Source organism: Bufo bufo, chromosome 2 (genome assembly GCF_905171765.1).
Source record: "Bufo bufo chromosome 2, aBufBuf1.1, whole genome shotgun sequence".
Lineage (NCBI taxonomy): Eukaryota > Metazoa > Chordata > Amphibia > Anura > Bufonidae > Bufo > Bufo bufo.
The window spans coordinates 597,918,430-597,936,284 of NC_053390.1; the positions used below are offsets into that span (position 1 = coordinate 597,918,430).

Here is a 17,855-nt window from a genome sequence, read left to right on the forward strand (position 1 = left end):
TAAAGGGGTTGTCCTGCCACATATATTGATGACATATCTTCATTATAGAGGGGGTCCAACACCCAGAACCCCTGCCGATCAGCTGTTTGAAAAGAAGGTGGCGCTTCCTGGTTATTATACTATGCGTCGTCTCCTCCGGCGTGGTGTAATTACAAGTACTCGCACCATTCAAGTGAATTGAGCAAGTACTTGTCATTACACTTCCGAGACGTACATTGTAATGAAGAGGAAGCAGGGCTCCTCGATGTCGGACCCCCGCCGATCAGATATTGCAGACATATCCTATGGCAGGACAACCTCTTAAAGTTAAATTCATGTTTAGATTAACATTCTTGTACAATTTAGATCTAGCTGTAGATACAAAACATGTAGATCTTTTCGACAGTTGCTATAATCTTGTGGTGCAAGCTGTGTATCTTTAGTAGGTCGTGTCTGGTTTCCCAACATGTTAGGCTACATGACACGTGTCCCACTTAAACTGAATGTTGTCTTTGTAGCACACTGTATTTTATGAATCAGCCATGAGGAGCTATTCATTCAAGCTGTTCACTTCCTTTCTTGTAGTGTTAAAGTGTGAATAAAAACCGTGCCAAACAATTATACGTAAGATGTAAACGTAGAACAAAACAGTCATGTACACACATGTGCAAGACAAAATAGATTCCGCATGCTTCAGGTCAGAGAATGAGAATAGACAAGTTACTACATACTGCTGTAAACGCAAAATGCGACTTCATACAGTTCTATGCTGAGGAAGGGACAGCACGCCCCCATAATGCATGTGAATGGTGCAAGCATTCTGAACATGCACATGCAAACTTTAATATCTGCTTCATATCATATACCCTGTTTCATAAAATTATAAAAGAGGTAGGGCAATACAATAGAGCCATTTATGCAAAGTTTGTTATGTTTACTACAACCATTTGATAATTTACTAATGCTATACACCAGCTTTAAGGGTGTCACAAATTTTTGAATAAACAGCATTTTGTGCAAAAATTTGCAATTTTTTGCTTTTCTCTGCTACTCTCGTCATTTTTTTTAAAGTGTGTGGAGTACAGGGGAAGGAGGCAGTGCCACCTTAGCCCAACACACTTACTATAACTTATGCTAGAAATGTAGCGTGAGTTATAACTGAAATTTAAACCAGCCCCTACCTCATGTAGGTTTCAGTTTCTGTTGCACAGACATCACTGATTCAACAAATTAATTAAGAGGTCTGCGCTTCTTAATAAATTGGTCACATTTTACTCAAGTGGGCTTTTTACTAAGACTAGCGTGTGAAATACTAGTCTTTAGTAAATGAGCCCCAGTATTCCCTGCTAACCGATAGTAGGCTAGACATGCTTCTACTACTCTCATTTACTACAGCTTATATCCTGGCGTTACTAATCAGGCCAAATTGTGAAGAAATATAAATGTAGTAACTAATAAAACTGTTTAAAAATTGTAACATAGGAAAAATATGTAGATGGACGTGCAGGTCCCAAATGCTGTAGAGCTGAAAAAACTAAGGGGATATAGGCAACGTATCAGCAGTGATGGCCAGTTCGCGGGCGAACAATGCGAACTGGCCATCACTGCGTATCAGTACACAAGCTGGAAAAAAATCTATACCCAACAGGGTTTATTTATAATCCAGATACATTATAATGTGAGTTACATCAGTCATATATATATATTGTGGTAATGTGGACAGTGCGGGAAGGCGTGTGTATCCCACCCAGATACCTCAGCTGGGTGAGATAACTAAAATACGGAAAGCTGCAGTGGTCTCAGCAAAGTATAATTTGCCAAGACAGTTTTGTATACATTTTCTTCTGGGCTGGATTTTACTTGGATTGGCATATAGGTTTGGTAGTGGGATCTGCCAGTCCACACCCTTCCGGCACAGGTATTCCCTTTCACCTGAGGTGATCACAGGTGAGGCCTGCTCTAATCGAGGAGGCATAAAACCAACCCTCTGTGTGTTAGTCAGGGGGAAGGAAAGGCTGAGGAGGCCTGAGAGGGAGAGAGAAAAGCTAAAGGAAGCCTGAATTTGGGGGGACCTAGCGACGTCTGTGGAGAGAGGATTGCACGGCCAGAGTCAGACGGACTTCTGGGCCACAATCCCCCAAAGGTACTGATGTTGTTGTAGTCACAGCCTGGAGGCTGCTGGACTGTTTGGGCTGAGAAAGCTGCATCTGATCACATGTGTAAACTGTGTTCTTTAGAGGCGAGTCAGGGAATGAATTATGTATTACGTAGTGCCTAGACGGGCAGGAGTTATTTTGGTTGCTGTATTGTGCTAAACTGCTAGAAAATAATGCATCGTTTGGACTTCAATCCGGTTGTCTGCGAGAAATCTGTGATTGAGACCCCCTAAGAGAGAGCGATCCCTTAATATATATATATATATATATATATATAATGCGTATTTCAGCTCCATTAAACTGTAAGTCAAAAGGAAATATACTATACACTCAAGTGTAGATCTAGCAAGCACAGTAAGGCTAAGTTCACACAAAGCTGATTTTATGCCTGCCCGGACTGTGTACATGCTGCAATTTTTATTTTTTACTGTCGATTCCTTCTTTCAGATTTCTTCTTGAAGAGTCCATAGTTGCCAACTGTCCTGAACATGCTGAGACTGTCACTTTCTGCCAGAGACAGTCCAGATAATTCAGGCTGTTCCAGGCTGAAAATGGCCAGTGCCAATGCAAACCCCACCATATGTGGACATTCCCAGACAGGGCCAGAGCATTCCCGAGAAAGGGCTTAGATGCCCCTATTTTAGCTACTAAAAAGTTGGTAAGTATGGAATTCCATTTTGAAATCTGTAGCATGTTTATTATTTTGTGGATTGTCTGCTGATTTGCCACAGATCTTTTCCATTGAACTTCATGGAGTTCTAAAATCTGCATCTAAATCTGCAAGACAGAATGGTTTGCTTGAAGATATTTTGCAGAAGAAATCCGTGTCAGAATCCACATCTCCGTGTATAAGTCAGCATAAAATCTTGTTACGGATTAAACTTGTAGATACCAAGATAATTTCATCCGCACATAATCCGCGACATGTGAACTTAGACTTAAAGAGGTTGTCTCTTTTCAGTAAACACAAGCCAATTACTAATGTATTGTGATTGTCCATATTGCTTCCTTTGTTGGCTCGGTTCATTTTCCCATCGCATTATACACTGCTCTTATCCAGGGGTTACAACCACCGTACAATCAATCAGTGAAAGTTGTGCTTGCACACTATAAGAAAAAGCACTAGCTTGTGTGCGCTCCCACGGTCCCGTCCACCAGAGAGGTCGGTGCTTTTTCCTATAGTATATAAGCACGAACACCACTAATGGATTGTAGGATGGTCGTAACCCCTGGATACAAGTAGTGTATAATGTGATGGAAAAATTAATCCAGCCAGCAAAGGAGACAATATGGACAATCACAATACATTAGTAAGTGCCTTGTAGTAACTTTGTCTACATGATAAATGCCACTGGCTGAAGTGAGACAACCCCTTGAATATCCTTTCATCTGACACCAGAAAGTTTCCAATAGCCCAATAATTGATTCATAACTTAAAATCTTGCTGGACAATTAGAAAGCCCATGGCCTTAAAAAAAATTATGTAGAACTAAGTTCTACTGTGCACAGCATTTGAAGATAGCGGCTGTACTGTCAATCTTTGGAAAAATCTTTCTAGACTGATGAACCGCAAAGTTTATAAATTGAAGGGACACACACAAAATTAAGATCCAATGCTTGTCTGTAACCTAGCCATGCACAACTGATGGTGGTAAAAGTTCATTTTCCATAAAAAAAATTGTTCTTTGTTGCAAATATTTAGCAACTATTTTTTAAGATTTATTTCAGCCCACATAACAAAAACGTCACAAGAGCACTAGAAAGGTGACCCATAAACTGCATGTTCTAAAGGGTAAGGAATAGGGATTGGCATCAATGTCGTGACTACCATTTCACATAATTCTGCTTGGGGATGCTATACAATGCATATTATTTACATTATGGAGAATAATATGCCCACACAGTACACGAAGATGACTCTTAAAAGTCTCCACCGAATAACAACACAATCACTTGTTATTCAGGACCATCGGGCTGCTTTAGTGTTTGGTACCAAAAAGTCTGAACATGTTAGTCCATTAATCCCCTAACATTCAAGGGTAACATTCATCCATTAAAGAGCCACAATGATAGTCTTGCCCTGTAAATGATGAGCCTGGATTTAGCCTTATGACCAAGCTTACATATGGATTTTAGAGCCTTGGTATTAAATGTATCTATCATGATTGGCCATACGAACTGGTAGATCATATAGGCATAATAAAGAATGGAGCTACAGTTACCATATCATAGGCTTACCCTATTCCCATGGGCTATATAAAAGCAGGGTACAGCCTCTAATATTAGGGAAGAAGGGAGGGGGGAAACAGATTTTATTGTCATCCTTCTTTCCTAAATTGGATGTGGTGAGTCCGGGATCAAACTGGGGTCTCTAAGGCTCACCAGATGAAATAATCATCAATACAGTCTAATAGATTTTGATTCAAAGAAATGGACTCTAGTGTCAAGTTATTTGCCCCTAAGGAAGCTCCAAATATTTTTTCTATAACTATAACATCAGAGCCTAGGCCAACTGGAGGATCCTCTGGTACTCTGGTGGGCCTGTCCGACACTGGATTAGGCCTGAAAAAGCAGAAGTCTTCACCTCTACTTAAATAGTTGGATTATGTTTTTTCTCTGTAGGCTACTAAATGCATATATGCTAATACTGATAGTAGAAACATTTCTTAGTTAGGAATTACTATCAGTTACTTTGAGTTAGAAACTTTGTACTTGGAAATGTTTTTTAGAAGCAAGACGTTCTGGATATTGGTGCAGTGTATGCCAATGCTGTGCCTATCATTACATGTGAAAACAGTAAAGCATCCTGATGTCAATTACTGGCATACAATGTGGAAACAATGCAATCACATATTGAACACAAAGGATCACCTGCTGTGGTCTCGGTCAAGACAAGGAGATATGCGGCTGCAACAGAACAGATTAGTCACCATGAGAAATAAAGGAGAGAGAGAAAAAGAAACAGATAATGAACGGATGTCATCTGTGCGCTGTCCGCATCAGGAGGAGCATTACCACTTTTACACCTCTACACTATCTCCAGAGCCTGCAAAATGTGTATTCCCAACTCTATGCAAATGTTATGTTTAAGTGTAATGTGCCTGGTTCACCAGCAATTGGCAGCATAAATGGCAGAGCTATTTTACCTAGAATGGAACCCTTCTTTCCATTCTAGCTCTCTCTCTAGAGAGGGAGGAGTTTAGTTATAGTTATACCCCCTGCCAAGGGAGGGTGTGCAGCAGTCCCTCGTCCCTGTTGGATGGGCCCTGCCAAAGCCAGCCAGAGTACCTTCAGCTCTGCTGGATCCAGAGGTAGAAACACTAAGGCCTCTTTCACACGGCCGTTGCGGGAAAATGTGCAGGTGCTTAGTAGGTGATCAATTGAGGGTTAAAAAAATAAATAAAAATTAACTCACCTTCTCCTCTTGTTCGCGTAGTTCCCGGTCTCTTCTTTACTTCTTTAATGATGAGCTGTGGGCTAAAGGACCTTTGGTGATGTCAGATCACATGCTCCAATCACATGGTACATCACCGTGGTGATGGACCATGTGATTGGAGCATGTGATCTGACGTCACCACAGGTCCTAGCCGGTATTTTCATCTTTTAAGAAGTAAAGAAGAGACCGGAAACTACGCGAACAAGAGGAGAAGGTGAGTTAAATTATTATTTATTTTTTTAACCCTCACTTGATCACCTACTAAGCATTCTGTATTCAGAATGCTATTATTTTCCCTTATAACCATGTTATAAGGGAAAATAATACAGTGAATAGACTGTCACCTAGCAACCATGCGTGAAAATCGCACCGCATCCGCATGCTGCGATTTTCACGCAACGCATAAGTGATGCGTGAAAATCACCGCTCATCTGAACAGCCCCATAGAAATAAATGGGTCGGTATTCAGTGCGGGTGCAATGCGTTCACCTCACACATCGCATCCGCGCGGAATACTCGCCCGTGTGAAAGGGGCCTAAAGGCCTCTTTCATACGGGCGTCGCGTGTGAGGGCCGGATAGGATGCGGGTGCGTTGTGGGAAAATGCATGATTTTTCCGCACGGGTGCAAAGTGTTTTAATGTGTTTTGCACGCGCGTGAGAAGAATCGGCATGTTTGGTACCCAGATCCGAACCCGGACTTCTTCACAGAAGTTCGGGTTTGGGTTAGGTGTTGTGTAGATTTTATTATTTTCCCTAATAACATGGTAATAAGGGAAAAAAATAGCATTGTTAATACAGAATGCTTAGTAAAATAGGGATGGTGGGGTTAAAAAATTTTTTTTTATAATTTAACTAACCTCAACTACTTGTTCGCGCAGCCTGACTTCTCTTCTGTCTTCTTTTTTGATGACCTGGAGGAAAAAGGACCTTTGGTGATATCACTGCGCTCATCCCATGATCCATCACCATGGAGATGGATCATGTGATGGACCATGTGATGAGCACAGTGACATCACCAAAGGTCCTTTTCCTCCAGGTCATCAAAAAAGAAGACAGAAAAGAAGCCGGGCTGCGCGAACATGTAGATGAGGTGAGTTAAATTTTATATTTTTTTTTAACCCCTCCATCCCTATTTTACTAAGCATTCTGTATTAAGAATTCTATTATTTTCCCTTATAACCATGTTATAAGGGGAAATAATAATGATCGGGTCCCCATCCCCATCAACCATGCCTTAAAATCGCACCGCATCCGCACTTGCTTGCGGATGCTTGCGATTTTCATGCAGCCCCATTCACTTCTATGGGGCCTGCTTTGCGTGAAAAACGCACAATATAGAGCATGCTGCGATTTTCACGCAACGCGCAAGTGATGCGTGAAAATCACTGCTCATGTGCACAGCCTCAAAGAAATTAATGGGTCCGGATTCAGTGCGGGTGCAATGCGTTCACCTCACGCATTGCACCCACGCGGAAAACTCGCCCGTGTGAAAGAGGCCTAAGCCTCAGGAAGACAGTCCCTGGACAAAGACAAAGCTAGAGACAGACCAGACTACAGAAAGCTAAGTACTGCAGAAAGAAAAGGAAAAGTTTCCTATTTAATCCTGTTAGAACAGCAGAGCCAGAGAGCAACAGATGTAGCAGAGCCGAGTGTGTTTGCCTGCCAGAATTCATGCCAAAGCCTGCTGGTAACCAAGACAAAGCTTGTAAATTGTTTGGAAGAAAGTTTATTCAAGTAAAGCTGCTGTTCAACGTTATACAAAGTCTGGACTCTATTTCTTTCTCCATCCCTTACATCAACTACCCCTTGATTTGCTTTGCACGACCACGCCTGGGACTCCAGCGTATCCAGGTAGGAGCACCGTGACACGTGCTTCACCATTAAGGGACATTTAGGCCACCCTACACTACTCTAGCATTCCTACACTGGGTACCACCATATCACGAAAAAAGGGCCCTGTGCCCTTGTTGCTTCAATGCAACTGGCGTCACGACAAACACCTTTCTCATCTTAATGGGATCCCATGGACGTTGACCCCCGCGCGCTGCACTGCTGTGCGGCAAATTAGGGAACAGTTTTGCAGACAATAATAGGCATTTTGACAATGGGGCCCGCGAAAAGTGTGGGATGCATTTTGTGAATCCACATTTTGCGGACAGCAAAACATAACGGTCGGGATATGACTTCTAGAACATTCCAGGTCTCTTTTGCAAATACAGCTTGATTCCATGATGGCCATAAGGTGTCGCAGGAATACAGGACAACAAAAGACATTGGGGTAGATTTATCAAAACTGATGTAAAGTAGAACTGGCTTAGTTGTCCATAGCAACAAATCAGATTCCACCTTTCATTGTTCACAGCTCCTTTGGAAGATGAAAGCTGGAATCTGATTGGTTGCTATGGACAACTAAGCCAGTTTTCCTTTACACTAGTTTTGATAAATCTCCCCCATTATGTGTCAATATGTCACCAGCATGTTTTTTTATTTTTATTTTAATCTAGGAATATAAAATGTGTATTGCCTTGATTTCTCTATGAACCCAGAATAAAATTCCAAGTTTGCAATAAAAGCGGTTCTGCCTTTAATATATGGGCGATGTACATTGGAAAAGGGTCCATTTTATCAAAAGCCTAGAAAAGTGTAGATACTGACACAGAAACAGAATACTGATGAGCTACCGTGGACTGTGACATAAAATCTAAATGCCACATTTGAGCCTTGATGTAAAATAACTGAATGGAAGATGTCAATTCCACCATGAGTCATTCTCTGATAGTAACAGACATTCAGTGTCATCCTACTATCATTGCATATGTATATATATATATATATATATATATATATATATATATATATATATACACACACACAAGATGCGTTTTACTGATGCACACATAAGTAGAGCGTCAGACTACCACAACTGTACGATAATTGTAAAAATTCCATCATTTTACATACACCTCTGCCGCCTCCTGGTATATAGCACCTTTCCCTGTCACAATTACAGGCGCTTTCTTTTTTCTGGTAATAAAAAATGAATTGCTGACAATTAGATTCTGTATTTAGGTCTTTACTCACCCAGAATGGATGGGGCTGGAGGACAGCGCCACGTTATCCAGGTTGTCATTCCCCCAGCTGAGACGATAGGAGTTCTGTTCTGTCTTTGTTAAGTATGAGACCTAAATGGAAGTAAATTGAATGTGAATTTTCACTGAAGCTCAAGACCAACAATGGCAGAATTCTACTCATTACTTAAAATAGATGTACTAAGGTTTATAGACAGTTTATCTTCCATGTGCTGTTCACTATAAAAACAGAGTGGGTCATTTACTATAGGTCATTTACTATACTGAAATACGCTTCCGTTACTGATAATACAACCGTCTGCATCCGTTATGAATGGACCTGGTTGTATTATCTTTAAAATAGCCAAGGCGGATTTGTCTCTAAAACTATTGTAAGTAAATCGGCGATGGATCCATTTTCTTTTGTGTCAGAGAAATTGGATCCATCACCATTGACTTACATTGTTAGTCATGACGCATACGTCTTGCTCCGCATCCAAGGACGCAATCAGAAACGTTGACAATGAATGGGGAAAAAACGGAAGCGTTTTTTCCTGCTACTGAAATCCTATGACGGATCTCAATAGCGGAAAGGGAAAGAGCAGATGTGAAAGTAGCCTTAATTAGGCGCATTTCAGGCATAGATGACGGTGCAACGTCATGGTTAGGTGCGCCGCTATCTGCGATTTTGCCCCGCTCACACCAAGTCTAAAATTGTGGGCATGGCATGAGAGAGGACGGGGACAGGCCAGCAGGCACGTCTCATTTACCATTTTCTACGCCAGTTTCAGGCATAGAAAATGGTCTAAATGTAAGACACCTTGGAAGTCAGTGCACATTCCGGTTGGATCAGATTCAACCACTCAAGTGTATAGGAGTAAAACAAACTGAATGTATGCGGAAGCCACCCGGGTGCTATCTGTTTTTCATGGACCACTTTTGCAGGTGGAAAATTGGAAACAGTTGTGTGAACAAAGCCTAAAGAAAACATCCCATATTCATATACTGCATAAAGTAGTTTTAACATTTCTCCACTTCCTCCATCGCCCATTATTTCAGAATGTAGTGGCAGGCATAAACTATTGGGAGTCCTGTAGGTCAGGGCCCTGGTGGAGGTCTCAGCTCTCATTTAGGCACATTTAACATCCTATATTTTAAAAATGTTTATAGGCCCCATTTATATCACACCACTATTGCCCAGAAATAAGATGTCATAATCATGAAGGAAGCTTTCTCAAAGAATGCACTTTTTCCCCATAGACTTCAGACATTTCAAAAAGGGATAGGGCGTGAAGCTGTTTAAAAAGGTGCAACATACCTCAGAGACTGGGTATATCTAGAATACAATGCATAGTGTGGCAGGCATAAAGATAGCTGTCCGAGTAGACCCTGTATGGCACACAGCCATTTTACAGCTTTAATAGGGTACCCATAGGTCAGGATGCATGGGCCTTTACAAAAATTCTAGGGGAGAATAGCTAAATACACATGGCACCTGACAGACTTCTATGGTGGCACACAGAGTTCCGTAGTACGTAGCTGTAAAGGACTATGCGTACCACCGTTCAGCCTCCATCCCATGTGCATAAGGCCAAAAAGGTGTAGGGACTGAATTTGGTGTATTTAGCGCTATGTAAATATACAGAACTCGACTTCATAGTGGAAAATAAAGAAAAGAAAATCACCTACCTGGTCATGGGGTATGATGACAGAGTCGTCTATGATGGCACTACCCCTTGGATACAAGTGTGGACTCATTGTGTGGGACCTGTCTGAACTGAAGGATCGCAGGCTGGTCGGTTGACACATACAAATCACCAGAAAAGGGAGGGTGAAATGGAAAAGGTGAATGGAAGAATTAGCGATTAGCACCTGATGCAGCTTCCAGGGGAAAAGTCAGCAAGACCACATTTTCCACATAAATTGGTTTATAAAATACCCTACTGCAGACCGCATCCATCTAAGGGCCACTTCACGCCAGCGCTTCTCTTTACATTGTTTTGGCTAGCATTTTATGAATCCCCTGACAGATCCCATTCATGAGATTCACATGGATGATTCAGTTTATAACAATTCAGTCAAAATGCATTTCATACAGAATTCCTAAAAAGCATCATGTTGGGTCACTGTGCCCGGTCAAAGATGAATGGCATATAAAAAAATGACCCAAACAGCGTGATCTCGTCCCTAATATAATGTTTGCTTTGTGGTCTTTGTGACTGGTTTGTGTACTGCAATTGAAATACTATATGAAAATGCCGGTTTTTAGGCCAGTTTCACACTTGCCTTTTCCGACAGGCTGTTCCAGCGGGGATCCATGCTACCACTAATGTGCTCCGGCCACATTCACTATAACGGGGGCAGGCCGGTGGTCCGGCCGCAGCACGGCAGACATGCTGAGAGGCGGCCGGACAAAAACAGCAGCGTGCTGTAGTTTTATTTAGTTTTATGTTGTTTTATTTAGTCATCAATGTACTGAATGGTGAGAAAAGAAATACAAAATATACTTCTGAAACCAAAGCCTTGGTTCCTTTTAATTCACAGGTAATGAGATATATCCCCCGGAAGATACTGCGGAATTATTGGAGAGCTGCATGACACAAACGCAAAGCAGATTTAGCCTGGTACATAGAAATCACAGGCATCACACACGCACATAGACAGGCAAGGATAAATAGCGCTCCTCGAAAAGTGGTAACAGGAATCTTATGTGGGGTTTAGACCCCAGCAGCTCAGATTTCCTGCTGGTCCATGGACCATAGGCAGTCCTTGTGTCTCCAGGTGGGGAACACCTCCGTAATATAGCATGTGAAGGGGCATACCACAATAGGTTTTTTTAATGGATTTAGCCAAAACATGGCATAAATGTACAAATCCATAATATCAATAATATATATAGAAAATCAACAGTAGAATATAGTGCTACCAAAGGCCCTGAATCAAAGATCCATCCTACAGAGTGTTATAATATGTTCCTAAGGGCTCATGCACACGACCGTATGTATTTTACAGTCCGCAAAAAACGGATCCGCAAAAAATGCGGAACAGAACAGCTGGCCCTTCATAGAACAGTACTATCCTTGTCCGTAAAATGCGGACAATAATAGGACATGTTCTATTTTTTTGCGGAACGGAAATACAGACATACGGAAACGGAATGCACACGGAGTAACTTCCATTTTTTTTGCGGACCTATTGAAGTGAATGGTTCCACATATGGTTCGCAAAAAAACGGAACGGACACGGAAAGAAAATACGTTTGTGTGCATGAGCCCTAACTAGGAAAACAATGAGTATAAATCTGTATAGTAAACGTACACTGTCTAAAAGCTTACTGTATATTAATGGCTGCATGACAAAGCTTAAGCCAGGCCTTATAGTAATATCCAGCATGCAAGCAATAAGTGATGGGTAAGTGAGGCAATGATGGAGGGTTGGCACATGAAGAACTTAGTGGGAACATGCAATGCCATACATACCTAGGCATGGTGCTGTGGGTAGCATCCATACAAAGGAAAGGGAAGAAAAAAAATAAAATAAAGGGACACTGTTATAGAGTAACAGGAAAGGGTTATATTAGTTAGAAATAAAAGGGTATATTATGTATATTATGAGTTTAGGAGAAACAATGTGGAGTAGTTAGTCATGTACTAGTATATATACCGGTGTATGTGTATACAAGGTTTCATGTTAGTAATAATATCAGCTTTTACAAAGTGTGTATTTTACATATTTCACTCTATCATCTGGGCACATATACTGTATATTCAGAAAATAACACTGCATGGAAAAAAAATGAGTTTTCCCAATTCCCAAATAAAGTCTAATACTGTAAGTGATGTCCATTTATTGACAGGGGGAGGATGGGTACCTCCGTTTAAGAATCAGAGACACAAATAGGTACATGCATTCCGTATACGGGCTGTATTTTGATTCCGTATACGGAACCATTCATTTCAATGGGGCCGCAAAAGATGCAGACAGCACTCTGTGTGTTGTCCGCATCCGTTGCTCCGTTCCGTAGCCCCGCAAAAATTATGAGGCATGTCCTATTCTTGTCCGTTTTGCGGACAAGAATAGGCATTTCTATAATGAGCCTCCTGTATCGTTCCGCAAATTGCAGAAGGCACACGGGCGGCATCCCTTTTTTTGCGGATCCACAAAAAACGGCACGGTCGTGTGCATGAGCCCATTTGGTCAGTGTTTTTCATTAGTGACTGTGAGCCAAAACCAGGTGTGAGTCCAGAACACAGAACAGGCCCAAATCTTTCCATTATACTTTCCATTATATCTCTGTGTAGTCTCCACTCCAGGTTTTGGCTCACAATCACTGATGGAAATCCTTATCCAAATCACTGAAGTGTGAACTAGGCCTTAGGCCCCTTGCAGACGAGCGTGTCCGGATGCGTTGCGGGAAAATGCGTGATTTTTCAGCGCGAGTGCAAAACATTGTAATGCGTTTTGCACGCGCGTGAGAAAAATCGGCATGTTTGGTACCCAAACCCAAACTTCTTCACAGAAGTTCGGGTTTGGGTTCGGTGTTGTGTAGACTGTATTATTTCCCCTTATAACATGGTTATAAGGGAAAATAATAGCATTCTTAATACAGAATGCTTAGTACAATAGGGCTGGAGGGGTTAAAAAAAAATAATAATAATAATTTAACTCACCTTAATGCACTTGCTCGCGCAGCCCCCTTCATCTTTGAGGAATAGGACCTCTGAAGACGTCACTGCGCTCATCACATGGTCCATCACATGACCCATCACCATGGTGATGGACCATGTGATGAGCGCAGTGACGTCATCAAAGGTCCTTTTCCTGTGCACAGCAAAGATGAAGACAGAAGAGAAGCCGGGCTGCGCGAGCAAGTCGATTGAGCTGAGTTAAATTATTATTAAATTAATTTTTTTACCCCTCCAGCCCTATTGTACTATGGAGTCTGTATTAGGAATGCTATTATTTTCCCTTATAACCATGTTATAAGGGAAAATAATACAGATCGGGTCCCCATCCTGATTGTCTCCTAGCAACCGTGCGTGAAAATTGCACCGCTTTAGCACTTGCTTGCGGATGCTAGTGATTTTCACACACCCCCATTCACTTCTATGGGGCCTGTGTTGCGTGAAAAACGCAGAATATAGAGCATGCTGCGATTTTCATGCAACGCACAAGTGATGCGTGAAAACCAACGCTCATGTGAACAGCCCCATAGAATTGAATGGGTCCGGATTCAGTGCGGGTGCAATGCGTTCACCTCACGCATCGCACCCGCGTGGAAATCTCGCCCGTGTGAAAGGGGCCTTATAGGGACAAGAATGGCACTGGAAAAAATATCTACCTAATTAAACTCCTATACGGAGGTTGGTACTGGTTTTCCGCTAATGACTGGAAACACTGAATATTTCCACTCGCCAACTGCAAGATCTTGGAAATTCAGTGTACTTCATACGCCAAGTATATTCTAAAAATTGCGCTTTATTTACATGAAACCAGAGAAACCATTATTAATTTTTTTTTTTTTAGCCATAAATTCTCTACTTTTCTGGTTGTTTTTCACACAGCAGATGTGGCATGGTAAAGGTGTTGTAGGACCCGTGCTTTATAGTAAGGGTTCATGCACACGAACGTGTGCTGCTCGTTGCCGTATTGCGGACCGCATTTGCGGATCCGCAATACACGGGCACCGTTCCGCGTGCATTCCGCATCACGGATGCGGACCCATTCACTTCATTGGGTCCACAAATGCGGAATGGAATCACGGAACAGAATACTACGGAAGCACTACGGAGTGCTTCCGTGGGGTTCTGTTCCGCAAAAAGATAGAACTTGCTCTATCTTTTTGCGGAACGGACGAATGCAGACCCATTCAAGTTGAATGGGTCTGGATTCATCCCGGCGGGCGTACGGAGGTTGCCATGCATTGGGGACCGCAAATTGCGGTCCCCAATGCACGGAACGGCCCACCTACGGCCGTGTGAATGAGCCCTAAGTCAGATGGTTCTAGATGTCTTCCCTGCATCAATCTTGCAAGAAAAATCTACTTGCTACTTCACTTTGGTGAAGATGTGAACGTTATTTTTAGAAGCCACATGAAATTATTGAAATTTGTCTCCTTTGTGGGGATAATCACGGTTATCTTCTCTGAATTGGAAGCAGCAATTTTGCTAAACTAGAAACTAATTGTAGGAAAGCACCAGGAGCGCACCATGCTGGGGAAGCAGAAATGAGCTCATCACCAAGCAAATGAGACTCTTCTAGATGTGTATGATGCACTTAGAGTGCCACAGTGACAACTCTCTCATGTCACCAGGTACAAGTCTGACATTACATTTATTCCTTCAACATAATACATGAGTTAAAGGTTCAGTTTGTTTTCAACCTGAATACTGTCTAAAGTAACAAGCAACTAAATACTTATAAGACGTAAACTAAATAACACGAAGCATAAAAGCTAAAGCAGAGCAAAATCTAGGTGCTGCCCATTGTAATCAGATATATCCGACCCTCCAGACCGCGGGAAGGAAGCCGATATATAGTGTTGAGTGAACTTGTGTTTTAAGTTCGGCATCCAAAGTTCGGGTTCCGGTTATCGAAGAATCCCGTTATGGATTCCGAATTCCATTATGTTCTGTGGTAGCGAAATCCATAATGGGATTCTTCGATAACCCAAACCCGAACTTTGGACGCCGAACTTAAAACACAAGTTTGCTTAACATTACTAATAGAGTATCGGAACCCATACATTCTGAGGTGGACAGTTTTGTGTCCTGTGGAATTGATTTCGCCTCTGTTCGTCTCTCTGATCTGGACACAAAGACGTTGCATGCAGCGTTTCTCTATCTGGGATGGGTCAAGCAAAAAGGGTGCAGTTGCACATAGCAACCAATCAGATTCTAGCTTTCAGTGTATCGGTGCAGGTTGGTAAATGGGATGCAACCTGACTTATTATGGGAAACTGCTACAAGGGTTGTCTGATCCAGCTGCATGGGCCATGGATGGATGGATAGATAGATATGAGATACATAGATAGATAATAGATAGATAATTGATTGATAGAAAGATATGAGATAGATAGATAAAAAATATATATATATATATATATATATATATATATATGTGTGTGTATATATATATACAGTACAGACCAAAAGTTTGGACACACCTTCTCATTCAAAGAGTTTTCTTAATTTTCATGACTATGAAAATTGTTGATTCACACTGAAGGCATCAAAACTATGAATTAACACATGTGGAATTATATACATAACAAACAAGTGTGAAACAACTGAAAATATGTCATATTCTAGGTTCTTCAAAGTAGCCACCTTTTGCTTTGATTACTGCTTTGCACACTCTTGGCATTCTCTTGATGAGCTTCAAGAGGTAGTCCGTGAAATGGTTTTCACTTCACAGGTGTGCCCTGTCAGTTTTAATAAGTGGGATTTCTTGCCTTATAAATGGGGTTGGGACTATCAGTGGCGTTGAGGAGAAGTCAGGTGGATACACAGCTGATAGTCCTACTGAATAGACTGTTAGAATTTGTATTATGGCAAGAAAAAAGCAGCTAAGTAAAAAAAAACTAGTGGCAATCATTGCTTTAAGAAATGAAGGTCAGTCAGTCAGCTGAAAAATTGGGAAAACTTTGAAAGTAAGGGCTGTTTGACCATGAAGGAGAGTGATGGGGTGCTGCGCCAGATGACCTGGCCTCCACAGTCACCGGACCTGAACCCAATCGAGATGGTTTGGGGTGAGCTGGACCGCAGAGTGAAGGCAAAAGGGCCAACAAGTGCTAAGCATCTCTGGGAACTCCTTCAAGACTGTTGGAAGACCATTTCAGGGGACTACCTCTTGAAGCTCATCAAGAGAATGCCAAGAGTGTGCAAAGCAGTAATCAAAGCAAAAGGTGGCTACTTTGAAGAACCTAGAATATGACATATTTTCAGTTGTTTCACACTTGTTTGTTATGTATATAATTCCACATGTGTTAATTCATAGTTTTGATGCCTTCATAGTCATGAAAAAAAAGAAAACTCTTTGAATGAGAAGGTGTGTCCAAACTTTTGGTCTGTACTATATATATATATATATATATAGATAGATAGATAGATAGATATGAGATAGATAGATATGAGATACATAGATAGATATGAGATACATGGATGATAGATACATAGATAGATATGAGATACATAGATAGATATGAGATACATGGATAGATGATAGATAGATATGAGATACATAGATATATAATAGATAGATCGCTATGAGACAGATATGAGATAGATAGATAGATAGATAGATAGATAGATATGAGATACATAGATAGATATGAGATACATAGATAGATGATAGATAGATAGATATAAGATACATAGATCGCTGTGAGACAGATATGAGATAGATAGATAATAGATATATATATATATATAGATATAGATAATAGATAGATAGATGATAGATAGATAGATAGATAGATAGATAGATAGATAGATAGATAGATAGATAGATAGAATAAAGAAAAAGCAGCAGCACAGTCAATATGAAGAGAACGGGTGCAAACCCTCATGGGCCCCAGGCAGGAGGTCCATTCTGAAAAATTAGGTTGGCAAATGCTTCCTTGTGCTAGGCTAAAACGTTGCATGGGGAATAATGCGGGTCCAACACTCTGTTGACCGGATTTTCGAGTGCTGCCTAATTATTTGCTAGATAGATGATACATAGATGGACGGGACATGAAACGTGAACATAAGCAAACTACATCATTTGTTTTAACTACTGGCTCAGAAACGGAGACCTTCTCCTGGCACGTGACCAGTGTTAGTGGAACAGGTAGGAAAAAAGGCTTCCTAAAAAGACAAGATGTAACTGAATAATGTAAACACCATAATAGTCACTTTTTCCTATTAGTACCCTGGCGACGTTAGCATACCTGTCTGAGCGTCCACCTTCTAAGCTGTACCTCAGGTAGGTCATTCCATCCAGAAAGTGACTGCTTGGCAGTGAATCATCTCCTAGCTCCTTCAAATCTTCAGGTCGCAGGTACTCTCCGCCATCTCCAGTCATTGTGTCATCTCCTTGTAAAAATCAGTATAGAAGCTTTAAATGTGTCTCATATCTCACACAAATGACATACTAATTACGATAAAGCATTACGATTAAACTAGCAATGAAAACACAACATACCTTCAAAAGAGACATGCAAGAAGACTGGA

The 17,855-nt window shown here is 41.3% G+C and overlaps 1 protein-coding gene across 50 annotated transcripts in view; it reads right to left on the bottom strand.

The window, feature by feature from the left end:
* ANK2 (ankyrin 2) overlaps positions 1–17,855 on the bottom strand; it is a 536,395-nt gene that overhangs the window by 73,773 nt on the left and 444,767 nt on the right. For 12 of the 50 annotated variants that reach the window (XM_040418305.1, XM_040418301.1, XM_040418293.1 and 9 more), the window contains 5 exons: positions 17,573–17,714; positions 12,120–12,131; positions 10,330–10,432; positions 8,654–8,754; positions 5,007–5,042 (listed from right to left, as the gene is read on the bottom strand). In XM_040418305.1, coding sequence (XP_040274239.1) covers positions 5,007–5,042; positions 8,654–8,754; positions 10,330–10,432; positions 12,120–12,131; positions 17,573–17,714 — 394 coding nt within the window. Of the gene's footprint in view, positions 1–5,006; positions 5,043–8,653; positions 8,755–10,329; positions 10,433–12,119; positions 12,132–17,572; positions 17,718–17,855 lie in introns of all 50 variants that reach the window. The other 38 variants (XM_040418328.1, XM_040418322.1, XM_040418310.1 and 35 more) reach the window with 10 other exon arrangements.